Here is a 12,742-nt window from a genome sequence, read left to right on the forward strand (position 1 = left end):
AAATATTATCAGGATTCTTCTCCAGTTCTTACATGTTTAACAGTTTTCTTTGTACATTCCTATGAAAAAAATGAATGTTCCAATTGGGTTAAAAAATCATTCTCTTTCTCCACATTTGATAGCACAGAAATCTACAAGTAATCCTATTAGAGAAACGGTTTAGCATGACTAGATGCAGAGACATACTTTTCTAAGGAGCAAAGGTAAAATTAAAGGTCTTAATTCTAAACAGTTCAACAACCCTTTCATTGGTCTTTGCAGTGGGAGACAGAGATAAATGATTCCCATAGATTCTAGGATAAATATATATGTACTCATATTACGGTTTCCTTATCTCTCAATCCCAACCCAAAAAGGTGCCACCTGACTGGGAGAGAGCATCCTTCCAGCAAGGCAGTCAGGCCAGCCCTGGCTTAAAGCTGAGCCCTCAAAATGGTGCCACATTCTCTTCCTCTGGGGTCTATGGCCAAGGATCACTGATAGCCGACGAAGAGTCCCAGGAATTTGATGACTTGATATTTGCACTCAAAACAGGTATGTGTGAACTCACAAACCCCGTTAGAAGGCACCTTGCTGCAGTACAGTTTATATCGTCTTCCCATGAAGTTGCAAAAGTTCAATCTGTCACCCTTAGCACATCCTCATTCTCATGACCCATTCCTAATCCCCGCCAAATTCTAGGATATTTTGTTCTTGGCACCAAATATAAGACAACCTAAAAATAATTTATAATTTTCTTTTTAAGAAAAAGACATACTCTAACTTGATGTAAATATCTCTTCACTGGAATCTTGCTGGAATACCAGGATGTTACTAAGACAAATTCAGGGCTGTGAGAATCTGGTGGGGATCTCATGGAGAGAGCTTTGGCTCTGACCTGCCAAAGGGAAATTCTTAAGCAGTCTCTTTGAAGCAGAAACTTTCCAAGGCAACATAATGGGCCTCATATAGTTCTACAGTTCTCAAAGTGCCATCACATATAGAATTTCACTGGCTCGTCCTGTACATTTAACTTCACTCAATCTGTGATCCCAGTGGATAGTTATTTTCAAATCATATATGCACCTTTTTTTTTTTTGCCCTCATAAAAATGTTGAACTGACGTTGTTATAAGTTAAGTGAACTTTTCATTTCTAGATGTACAAACAAGCAAGAAGATTTGTCCATGCTCAGGTGAACCTATTGAAATCATTCATCAAAAGTACATGCTGCTGTATATATCCCCAGACTCAGATTAGTGCTTGCCACTTGGTAAACCTTTTGTAGATATTGGAGAATGAATGCATAATAGAAAGGGAGGGGGGAAGGAAAGAAGGAAAGGAGTCCCTACTGTGGCTCAGCCATGTTAAAAACCAACTAAGATCCATGAGGATGTGGGTTCAATCCCTGACCTCGGTCAGTGGGTTAAAGATCCAGTGTTTCTGCAAGCTTCGGCGTAGGTTGCAGATGTGGCTCGGATCTGGCTGTGGCTGTAGCTCCTATTCAACCTCTAGCCCAGGAACTTCCAAATGCCACAGGTGCAGCCCTAAAAGACAAAGAAAGAAAGAAAAGTGAAACTTAAAGGAATAGACATTTGCACACACCTGACATAAAAAAGAGTTGTGCAGAGAGTTATTAATTATTGAGGCTATCAAAGCACTTTTTTTAAAATTTTATTTTATGTTTTTAATTATTTCCCCAATACAATTTTTTTTTCTACTGTACAGCATGGTGATCCAGTTACACATGCATGTACACATTCTATTTTCAAAGCACTTTTTAAAAAAAACGCTTCTCCCTTGGCTCTTATGTAGGTTTTAAGTAAGTAAAGCATAGAGGAAAGGTGCTGCAGACCTAGCAAATAGGATTATCCAAAACCCGGGGGTGAGGGTACACTCCTGCTCAGGGAGGACAAGCATGCAGTGTGGCTGGGGTGGAGAGTGGGTGAAGCCAGGGATCAGGAGAAAAGCCTGGAGGGTAGTTTACCTGCATTATTGATACTTCAGTGTAGTTTCTCTGGGTTTCAGTGAGCACCCTCCCCGAGCTCTTTGTAGAGCTCTTTGGTGAAAGCATCAGATATATTTGGGAAACTGCAGAGAATCACAATTCACCTGAGCATTTTAGCAGCTCCAAAATGACTAGAGTAAGGAAACCCCCTTCATTTGATTGAACCTGGAGCTTCCAGAGCACATTTAGTGATAGATGCATTTGGGAGAGCAGAACACTTACTGATATCCTGCATGATATTAAAACACTCTTCAGATGCCATGATAAGGGGTGGGATTTTTATAGAACCCAGTGAGCCCTGGAGGTTTTTGAGGAGAGGAACAGCGTGTTCCCACTGGTTTTGAGGCAAAATTACTCTCATGAAAGTCTGAAGAGTAAATTTAGAAGCAAAATCAGAAAGGCTGGGAGGTGGTTACAGTGGTCCAAGGGAAGAAGATTTAGGCCTTAGATCTGGAGAGCGAAAAGAAAAAGAAGAGAAATGCTGAGGAAACGCTTAGAGGACAGTCAGCAAAAGCTCGTGCTTCCCACATCGGAGACTGAGGAAGTGTGTATAGAGCATTTGTTTTTTTGTTTTCAGGGGAAAACCGATGAGCTCAGATGTGGATAGTTTGATCGTTTGGCCTAGTGGCTCTTCAATAATCAAGTTGAGGTTTTTGGCGAGGAACGAGAGTTGAAGGCAATCTGAAATGCATCATGCAGAGAATCCAGATGAAGCTATGGGGATGAATAAGTTTAGTCTGGAAGAGTAAAAGCTAAGAGATAGAAAGAAAAGAGGTGAGGAAGGGAGGGGAGGAGGAGGAAGGGAAAACATGAGAGAGGAAAGGAAACAAAAAGAGCATTTTAGATGATACCTACTTTTAAAGGGTGAATAAGTCCAGTGTGGCTTAGTTGTAATGAACCCAACTAGGATCCATTAGGATGTGGGTTCAATCCTTGGGCTCGCTTAGTGGGCTAAGGATCCCACAATACTGTGAGCTGTAGTGTTGGTCACAGACGTGGCTCAGATCCCGAGTTGCTGAGGCTGTGGTGCAGGCTGGCAGTCAGCTCCAATTTAATCACTAGCCTGGGAACTTCCATATGCCACAGGTGCAGCTATTAACAAAAACAAAACAAAACAAAACAAAACAAAAAAGGTGAATAAAATAGCATCCCGCAGAGGACACTGTAGCACGGTTGGTTAGCACAACAACTAGAGAGACCAGAGTTTCCTGCAGAAGGGAAGGAACAATTATATAAAAATGCTCACTCAAGTTAGGACTGAAAGAGTTTTCACATTACAAAGAATTCTCATGGCAGCTTATGTCCCCAGTACTCCAAGACACTCAGTTGATTACAACTCTGGAAGCATAAAATGAATTCTTGCAACATAATTAAATTAGATCTGGGTGTGTGTGTGTATATATATATGTGTGTGTGTGTGTGTGTGTATGTATATATATATAACAAGTATTAAATGCATTCCATTCAGGAATGCATGGAATGACTCACTTACTTATAGACTGAATTTAGCATTCCTTAGAGTTCACTAAACTCTTTAGGAAGTAAAGACTTAAAAAGACCAAAATAGAAGTCTCTAACACTAAGCTTCATCTATTTTTAGAAAAAGTACTATAGTCAAGCACTACCCTCTACTTCCATCATGAAATATGGTTAAATCAAAGGACCAGGCCACCTACCCCTTCATCCACAGAGGAATGCACAATTGACACATTGGCCAGCTTAGGGCCATCAGGGAGCTTTAGGTGAACTTCACTGCACTTTAATTTTTTTTAGCCAAAATTCAAAAATTAAGAGATATAAAAACCCAGAATTTCTTTAAAAAAAAAAATCTAGCAGTAGAGTGCTTAAAATCTAGCACAATATTTCTTAATTGGAGCTGAGTAATGGATGCCCCTTAAGATAGGACATATGTTCTTCGATTTGTCCAGTGCCCAGCAGACCTGTATCACTGCATTATGTTAGCCTGCCTGGCCTCTGTGATGCCTGGGTTTGCAAACCTTGACCTGTCTCAGGTCCACTTAACTGTGGGCCACTCCCAGTCAAATAGGCGGGTCTTCCCAGTCTTTTTCATTTCAACTGCTGAACAACTTTGAAAAGCCATGTTACACTTTGCATACATGGAAACAAACAGCTGAAGGTTTTTATCATAAATTGAAATAGCATCAAGCGATGTAATATCCACTGTATTATACATTTTAGTGCTTTTTAAAAAAGTTTACATTTTTTCTTTCAAACTAATAACAAGGGAGTCTAAGTACCAGAGCAATTCAATACCCACTGTCATTCACTTTATTTTAAATCTATATGAACAGGCTTTTCTTTTACAGTTGGAAATTTTTCTACCATTCTCTTTTCTCTTTGAACTTTCTTACCTTTCCACTCCCAACACAGAATTTCATCCTAATGAATTATATTTTTTGTTTGAAATTCATTGAATTGGTATAAAATAGAAGCCCTTTTCCCAAAGCCAGTAATGGACTTCTTTTTCCATTTGAATTTTAACCATATTGAATTTCTTTAAAAACAAACACACACACAAAGAAAAAGAAAACATCATTGACCTTTTCATTTCTAAAAGAAATTATTTTTCTATGAGAAATTCGCATTTCACTCTGAAAAGAGGACAGACATTTCCTTCAATTAGTTGTTCTCAAAGTGTATCGGCCTCTTCACAAGCAAGTGAGACAGTCAGTTCTAGACAGTGGTGCCCTAGTTATTATTAGTTATTTAAATAGAACTTCCCAATGGATCATCAATGTCCCCAGCCAGGACTTTAGGAGAATGAGAACAGTGATCTTGATACAGACTTCATTGTAGGCAATGGGAGAAGGTGCTGAACTAACTAGAACAGACTCAGCCAACAGAGAGGGTGAGTCCAGGATGGGAGGGCATGCCCTCTGCTTACATCCCTAACAGGAAGCATTTTGAGTCCTGGCATATTTATGTTGATCCAAAGCTGACCAGATTCTAGAAAATGTCAATCTGGGATCATAGCAACAGGGTCTTTCTTCACAGGGGCTTCTCCCAGCAAGACTAATCTGACTCTCCAGTATCTCTGGTCCCTTAACTTCCCAATTTTACCTCAGGCCAGTGACACAAATGTCATGGTAAACATTTCCCTACTGGAAACAGCTAAATGGACTTCTTTTTGATTCAGAAGAAAATAAGTAGCATGTCCTTGTACACAAATGAAAACATTCAGAATCAAAGTCCAAATACTTGAACTCCGCAAAGAACTCATTAATAAATTTCTCTTTCAGTGACATTGCATAAAACTACAAGGACTTACTTAACTTCAAAAACTTCTGCAGCTCAGTGTACTAAACAGAGTTAGGCAGCCATCAAGGTGGAAAAGTAAAATTTGGAAAGGTTTCGATTATTTTTCCTCAAAAGTACGTTGAAGGAATAGAACCTTTGTATATCGTATATTTTAAAAGGCCATAGAAAATAAGAATGGGCTTTGGGGTCAGAGAGCCCTGTGTTAGATCCTATGGACTATTAGCTTTTTTTTTTAAGGCTTAAGTTCTATTTTTTAAATTTTATTTTATTTTGTCTTTTTAGGGCCACACCCACGGCATATGGAGGTTCCCAGGCTAGGGGTCTAATCAAAGCTACAGCTGCCAGCCTATGCCATAGCTATAGCAATGCTAGATCCAAGCCGAGTCTGCAACCTACACCACAGCTCACAGCAATGCTGGATCCTTAATCCACTGAGCAAGGCCAGGGATCAAACCTGCAACCTCATGGTTCCTAGTCAGATTTGTTTCAGTTGAGCCGTGATGGGAACGCCTATAGTCTATTATCTGTATGACTTTCAGTCTCCTCATTTATCAGATAAGGATTTTTATAATTAGTTTATGAGGTTTCGTGGAGTTTGGAGATGAGAGTCTATGTAAAGAAATTCAGTATGTGTTATAAATTTTTGTTGGATTCAATTTATTTTTATGCTTCAATACAATTTTAAATGTTTGTATGTATTCTGTAATACCTGAGTGTTTACTGCACGGTAACTATTGAGTGAAGTAGGTTGGTGATTGAATATGTGCCAGGAATTTGAAATTTAATCTATAAATTTGTATATCATTTTACATTTTAAAAGGCCATAGAAAATAAGAATGGGCTTTGAGGTCAGAGAACCCTGTGTTAGATCCTGTGGTCTATTATCTTTTTTTGATGAACACTTCAAACCTGGGGGACAAAGAAGTCACATGATTAGAGCTGCTTCCATAAGAGGCCATACTGGGTTTTGCAGACAACAGCCTACACTGGGAGCCAGAAGACCAATTGGCTATCTTCATTCTGTGACTTCCCTGCTGTGTGACATGGGCAGCTCAATGAATCTGTCTGATCCCCACTCAGTCTCTATGTCTATAAAAAGGATTAATCATCTAGCTTTCATAACTAAAGTATGTTGAGATGTTGAGGAAAGGAGAGATGCTAGATGAATGTGAATTATTACCTATCATTCCTTTGAATCTACCTGTTCAGTTTACCAAGGGGGAGAGCATTATCACAGTTGTGGGATTTCTCATGACATTTTGGCTTAAAATATAGGCACAAAAATACCTTTCAGAAAAATCAGAACATTCACTGCCAAATACTTTCCTAGACCATTGAATGAATAACAAGGAGACAAGAAACCTGGGCTACTCCCAGTCCTGCTGTGTCTTATTTGTCTGTAATATGTGTCCTTTCTGAGTCTTAGCGAGGGATTGGGATGTGAGTATTGTGCATTTATGCCACCTGGGAGGAAATTGGAAAGGAGAGTGAGGTGAGCCATACTGATGTGATGACTCAAGGGGAGGCTGGGTCTAGAACCTGCTGCCATCTCCCAGAGCTCTGGCCTACTGAACGAGCTGGTGACACCTGTTTGCTTGTGAAGCTGTACCCCACGCTGAATCTCCCAGCTCAGGGTGCTCCAATCCCTCATGGTCTGCTCAGCAGGCTCTCAGTTCAGAACTTCTTTCTCGTGTGTTTTTCCCCAATGGCGGACAAATGCTTATGCATTCCTGGTGGCATTTAGAGCAGGCCAACTGTGCAATCAGAGGGAGTTGGTGCTGGTTTTTTCATCAAGCCCCGTTCTTCCCCAGTGCTGATCCTGGGGTCCTCTCTGTTTCTCTGTAGTTGATCCCACTATTAATGAGCCCTTCAGTTCCTCCCCCAGATCAAGCTGCTCTAGGCCTTAGCAGCTTTATAAAATGGCAACCTGTCAGTGATCTACTTTGAGGTTCTTCTAAGTTAAACAGTTCTTCCACTTCCCTGACAGAGAAACATGGGCCCTTTGTCCTTCAAACTCAAGTATTACCTCAGGGCCAGACAAATACCGTAAGTGATTCAAGAGGGCCATTCAGAACAGTGACAAACCAGAAGGTCATGTCTAATCCATGTTTTTACTTTTGTTTTGGTTGTTGTTGTTTTAGACAGTCCAGAAATTCAGGCCCAGTGTTGCCTTGCCTTCTTCTCTTTGAAGAGAAACCCTAAATCTGATTTTTTTGGTCACACCCATGGCCACAGCCACAGAATGTCAATGCTGGGTTCTTAACGCACTAAGCCACCAGGGAACTCCCAGATCGGATTTTTAATGTTAAATGTATTCATTTTAAATTATGGCAAGTAATTAAATTTGTAAAAATACACTGTCATTGGTAGTGTTCTAGTTCTTAACTTCAGGGAAGAGTTCATGGGTTTGTTATACATTTTGTTTCATGACTCATGTACATTATATATAGTGGTATCATACAGTTTATCATCCACATCAGGGCAATTCGATGTAAAAAGGAGTAAAAGGGATGTGACTAATAATTTTTTCATGTATAAACTAGCACTTTTCAAATAGTACATCCTCCAGCTCTCTGATTTGAAGGACTAGTGAAAGAAGTATGAAAGGGTGTGTAAATGGGCCTTGATGGACAGGCAGGAAGATGCTCAGGATAGAATTAACATGGCACATGCAAGACCATTCTAGAGAACTGATCGCTTTGAGAAAGTGCTCCAGTCGGGGAAGGTTGGAATGTGTCTATGTGGTAAGATCCTGCCAGGTTGAAAGTGTCTTGCAACGCAATGCAGAGGGTTCCAGGCTTGATGCAGTTGGCAGTAGGAACTAATGTTTGATCCTGAGAAGGAATCAGGATGCAGACTGGATCAGAGGAACAGAACAGGCAATAAAAGTGGGAAGAGGCATTTTCAAGAACTAGGATGCAGAACAAAGTTTAATACATTCAGCAAACATTTACTGCACACCCACAATGTGCTGGGCACTGTCCTCTGAACTAGGAGACAGAATCCAATGGGATAATCATAAATTTTAAAAGAGAATCATCATGTCTTCATGGGTAGCAGAGGTGATACTGAGTTAATATTCATAGAAAGAGTGGAAGATGGGCAGAAACAGAGCATCTTAGGCATAAATGTCCACTTAATAACATGGTGGGAAAATGGAATGAGCAGCGGCTCTGGTGAAACATTAAGCTAGATAGCAGGCAAGAGTCAGGTGGATTGTGTGGACCTTGAAGTTGGGCTGAAGACAAGCTCTCCAGAGGTCAGACAGCAGGAGGAGATGCAAAAGAAAGAAAGCAGAAGAGCTTTGGAAAGAGCCAACAGATCAGAGGATGAGATGGGTCACTGCAGTGTCACAGAAGCAAAGCGAGGAAGTGAGGTTTCACCAGTCAGCCTTTAACAGAGAGAGTGTGGGAAGGACAGAGACCCGAAAGAGGGAGGGTTCGACTAGAAAGAGGTCCTTAGTGGGCTTCCGCTTTCATGTCCAAGTAGGTTAAGAAAAAGCTGATCCACCATCTTCCCATGGCTATCAGCTGCAGAATTCCCCCCCCCCCCCATCTCAGACAGAAAGAGAAGTCTCAGCTGCCCAGGCAACTGGTTTTTCACTATGCTTCTTGTTTGCAGTTTTGTGCCCAGCAGGGGGGTGGGGCTGGGAGGCATAATCTTTAGTGAGTCAGCCAACAGCAGGCCCAGTGACCACATCCCTATTCTGTGTGTGTGTGTGTGTGTGTGTGTGTGTGTGTGTGTGTTCCTCTGAACATTACAGAAGAAAATAACAAGGTGTTAGTCTAACATAGTGTCAATTTTTATGAATTATTCTGAGTTGTGAAAAAGTGGGAAATAGTGGTGCTTCCTCAAAAGAGATTCTCATCGCTATCTGTAATTAACAGCTAGCTTTGTGGGATTCTTGGGTGGATCTGTTTTGGCACTGTGTTACATAAGCATTTTTATCTTGGGGTCAGATCTGAGTCATTGAGAGCCAGTGTCTTCTGGGCACTGATATGATACCAGGTGCTGTCAATGCATGGTTTTCTTCTCAAATTCCTACCCATACTGAGTCTTAGCTCAAAGACCTTCTAGGTACAGTACATGAGGGGTTGGAGGTTATATGTTTTCTAACAGCAAATCCTCCTTCCTCCCTCCCTGCCCCCCACTGAAATATTCTAATAACCTGCCTGATTTTTTTTTTTAAATTTTAGTAAGCCCCCAATTAAGAAATGCGGCTCTTTAGAAGTTCTACCTGTCAACCATGTAGAAACAGAAAAAAAGATTGAGAACCCAAATTTGTGTCTTTAGAAATTAATTTCTACTTATAAAAACTACCAAAAGGGAGTTCCTGTCATGGCTCAGCAGAAATGAATCTGACTAGTATCCATGAGGACTCAGGTTTGATCCCTGGCCTCAGTGGGTTAAGGATCTGACATTGCCGTGTGTAGGTCGCAGATGCAGCTCAGATCTGGCATTGCTGTGACTGTGGCACAGGCCAGCGGCTACAGCTCCGATTCGATCCCTAGCCTGGGAACCTCCATGTGCTGCAGGTACAGCCCTAAAAAGACAAAAAAATAAAAAATGTAAAAAAAATAAATTTAAAAAATACCAAAAGGAATTTAAAATATAGTTTTATTTTTAAGTGTTAAGTATTAATAATATTTATTATAAATGTGTAGCCCACCTTTTAACCAATCTGCTAGCAATAAATGTAGGTTGACAATGTAACTTGACCCTAATTTGCAGGACTAATATTTGGGAGTTTTGTGTTGATTCTTTCTGTTGCAGGTGCTGGTCTCAGTGTCAGTGATAATGAATCTGGTCAAGGCAGCCAGGAGGGAGGCACCCTGACTGACTCCCAGATCGTAGAACTCAGAAGGATACCCATCGCCGACACACACCTCTAGTCCCTCGGTAACCATTAGAATGAGGGTATTTTCATATTTGTATTGGTTCTATGCTAAAACTCTATAAGGATATGCAGCTGTCTAACAGGAATATGTGAATTATACTGGATCATTAACCTAGAAGTGATTACTGTGTTTGTATATAAATTACTTATCTTTGTCCAACCTGAAAATTAACTGCTGTAATGAAAGACTGGATCAATTGATATCAGTTAATAGGATTGATTTATATCAGTTAATAGGATGTACATATTCCATGGATATTAGTTGTTTTTTTAAATCATCCTACATGGCTAACATTGTTTAACAAAATAATAATAATCAATAAAGACAATATAATCCATTTGGCATCACCCAGGCTCATTATTTATGAGGAAATATTATGGCTGAGCAGAGAAACACTCTATCTAGACGATGTCCAGCACCCCTATTTCTTCCAACATTGATACAGGTGATCCAGATTTAAGACTTTGCAATATCTAGAAGTTTTTGGGTCCTAAAAACCATAAAACATATTGACTGTTGATGATTTTGCACCAGAGTGTTGACACAATATTGTAGTTTGCATAATATTTCATCAAAAATATGTGTTTCTGCTCATTATAAAACGAAGGATCTGAACATTTTCCAGGATGAATATTTTGTTCCCAGTTAAAAATAACTCCATCAAGCATTTTAGCACAGCTAAGAACAGAATCATTCAAACAGTACAGAGTTTGTTTGAGAGAGATATTTCTTGGTTCGGATTTTTCAGTCTTTCGTTGTCTTGTAATGAGAAATCAGGAAGTCTATCCTAGAACAAACACTGTTGTGTTCAAGATGATTTCATTGACTCTGGTTCCAGAAGAATCATTAGGAACAAAACAAGTTTGTTCTGAGAAAGACTTTTTGGCCTTTTGAATTCTTAAGTATTTTGAGGAAAATCAGTATATCATTTCAAGAAAAAATTAAAATTGAAAACAATCTCAGAAAATTATGTTCTGTTAATACTTTCCATTAAAATATCCAAAGGTTCTGTCATCACTGTTTATAAAACCTCAGGTGGTATTGTTGATCTTGATGAATTATAAAATGACTCTCTCTCTCCTCTTCCTGTTGGTCCTCCCGTGCTTCCGTTTCCTTCTCGTATGATGAGTTTTGATCAGTAAATTGTCTTTTTAGGTAGAAAACAAAGCTGCACAACAAAATCAAACAGCATAAAAAACAAAGGCAGGAGTTCCCACTGTGGCGCAGCAGAAATGAATCCGACTAGGAACCATGAGGTTGTGGGTTCAATCCCTGGCCTTGCTCAGTGGGTTAAGGATCTGGCGTTGCCGTGAGCTGTGGTGTAGGTCACAGACAGGGTTCAGATCCGGCGTTGCCGTGAGCTGTGGTGTAGGTCACAGACAGGGTTCAGATCCGGCGTTGCTGTGGCTGTGGTGTAGGCCAGCGGCTACAGCTCCAATTAGACCCCTAGCCTGGGAACCTCCATGTGCCGCAGGTGTAGCCCTAAAAAGACAGAAAAGACAAAAAACAAACAAACAACAACAACAAAAAAAACAAAGGCAGCATCATTGGTGGAGTTATAACACTTTCAATGAGCCTTAAAAGTGGTAGTAATATGATTGAATTTATGTTAAGTGACAAATAAGTTAGTTGTCTCTCTCAGCCTACAGTATTGCACTATAGTCTGCTCCAAAATAAGTAGAAAAAATTGATGAAATTTGTTAAAAAATAAGAATTTAAGATGAAAAATTTGAAACTGCTAGGCATTTTTAAATTGTTCATAGGTTTTAATGAATTTGAGGCTTAGATAATGATTACAGAAATGTGAGATTTCATCAGAAATATGTTGAATCCATCAGTCATAATTACTGTAACTTTTGTTGCAGATAACTCAATTCTTATTTGTTCCTTATGGTAAATTTTATCTTATAACCAACATTTTGTAAGTTCCTATAATGATTATAACTTCACCATGATGAATTCTCTAACAAAGGCAATTGTCAAGAGCTATTTTCATTTCTACATGTTGTCAGAACTTGGGAAAATCTGAACAAAAATATGACCAATCAGGGACATCTTTGTTACTTCAGGTTAATGAATTTCTGTTGTTGTTCAAAACATCATCTTGATAAGGAATCAAAAGAACCACTTGCTGCTGATCAGCATGACACTTTAAATATTGGAAGGAAAAAGCAAGATTTCTTGAAGCCACAGTGCTAAAACAAATAAAGCTTAATATCCCACAGCAGCAATATTTTGCCATCCTCTCAGTGTTGACTAAAATGGGATATCTGCCAGGGAAGGGTAGTACAGTGTAGGGCAGAAGCAAATCAAATCAAAGTCTTAAAAATGAAAACTTGGGAGTTACCTGGTCTCGTGGTTAGAACTTTGCACTTTCACCACTGTGGCCCTGGTTTGGGAACTGAGATCCCAAATCAAGCTACTGCATGCTGTAGCCAAAGAAAAAAAAGAAAAAAGAAAAAAGAAAAGAAAAGAAAAGAAACAGAAAAAAGAAAACTTGAAGACTAGAAATATATTTAACAGTTTGACTGTGGTATTTCTCTTTTCAGGATGTTTGACACTCCTTTTCTCCATGAAAG

The 12,742-nt window shown here is 39.6% G+C and overlaps 1 protein-coding gene across 6 annotated transcripts in view; it reads left to right on the top strand.

The window, feature by feature from the left end:
- ADGRV1 (adhesion G protein-coupled receptor V1) overlaps positions 1 to 10,500 on the top strand; it is a 536,680-nt gene extending 526,180 nt beyond the window's left edge. For all 6 annotated transcript variants that reach the window (XM_085014024.1, XM_021085376.2, XM_085014023.1 and 3 more), the window contains 2 exons: positions 357 to 534; positions 10,039 to 10,500. In XM_085014024.1, the coding sequence (XP_084870150.1) occupies positions 357 to 534; positions 10,039 to 10,157 (297 nt within the window). In that variant the 3' untranslated portion in view covers positions 10,158 to 10,500. The remainder of the gene's footprint in view (positions 1 to 356; positions 535 to 10,038) is intronic.
- Positions 10,501 to 12,742: the final 2,242 nt, after the last annotated feature.

Source organism: Sus scrofa, chromosome 2 (genome assembly GCF_054392235.1).
Source record: "Sus scrofa isolate SSC_HxYL_T2T_F1_AM1 chromosome 2, Sscrofa_HxYL_maternal_Yorkshire_Landrace_v2.0, whole genome shotgun sequence".
NCBI classification, from domain to species: Eukaryota; Metazoa; Chordata; class Mammalia; order Artiodactyla; family Suidae; genus Sus; species Sus scrofa.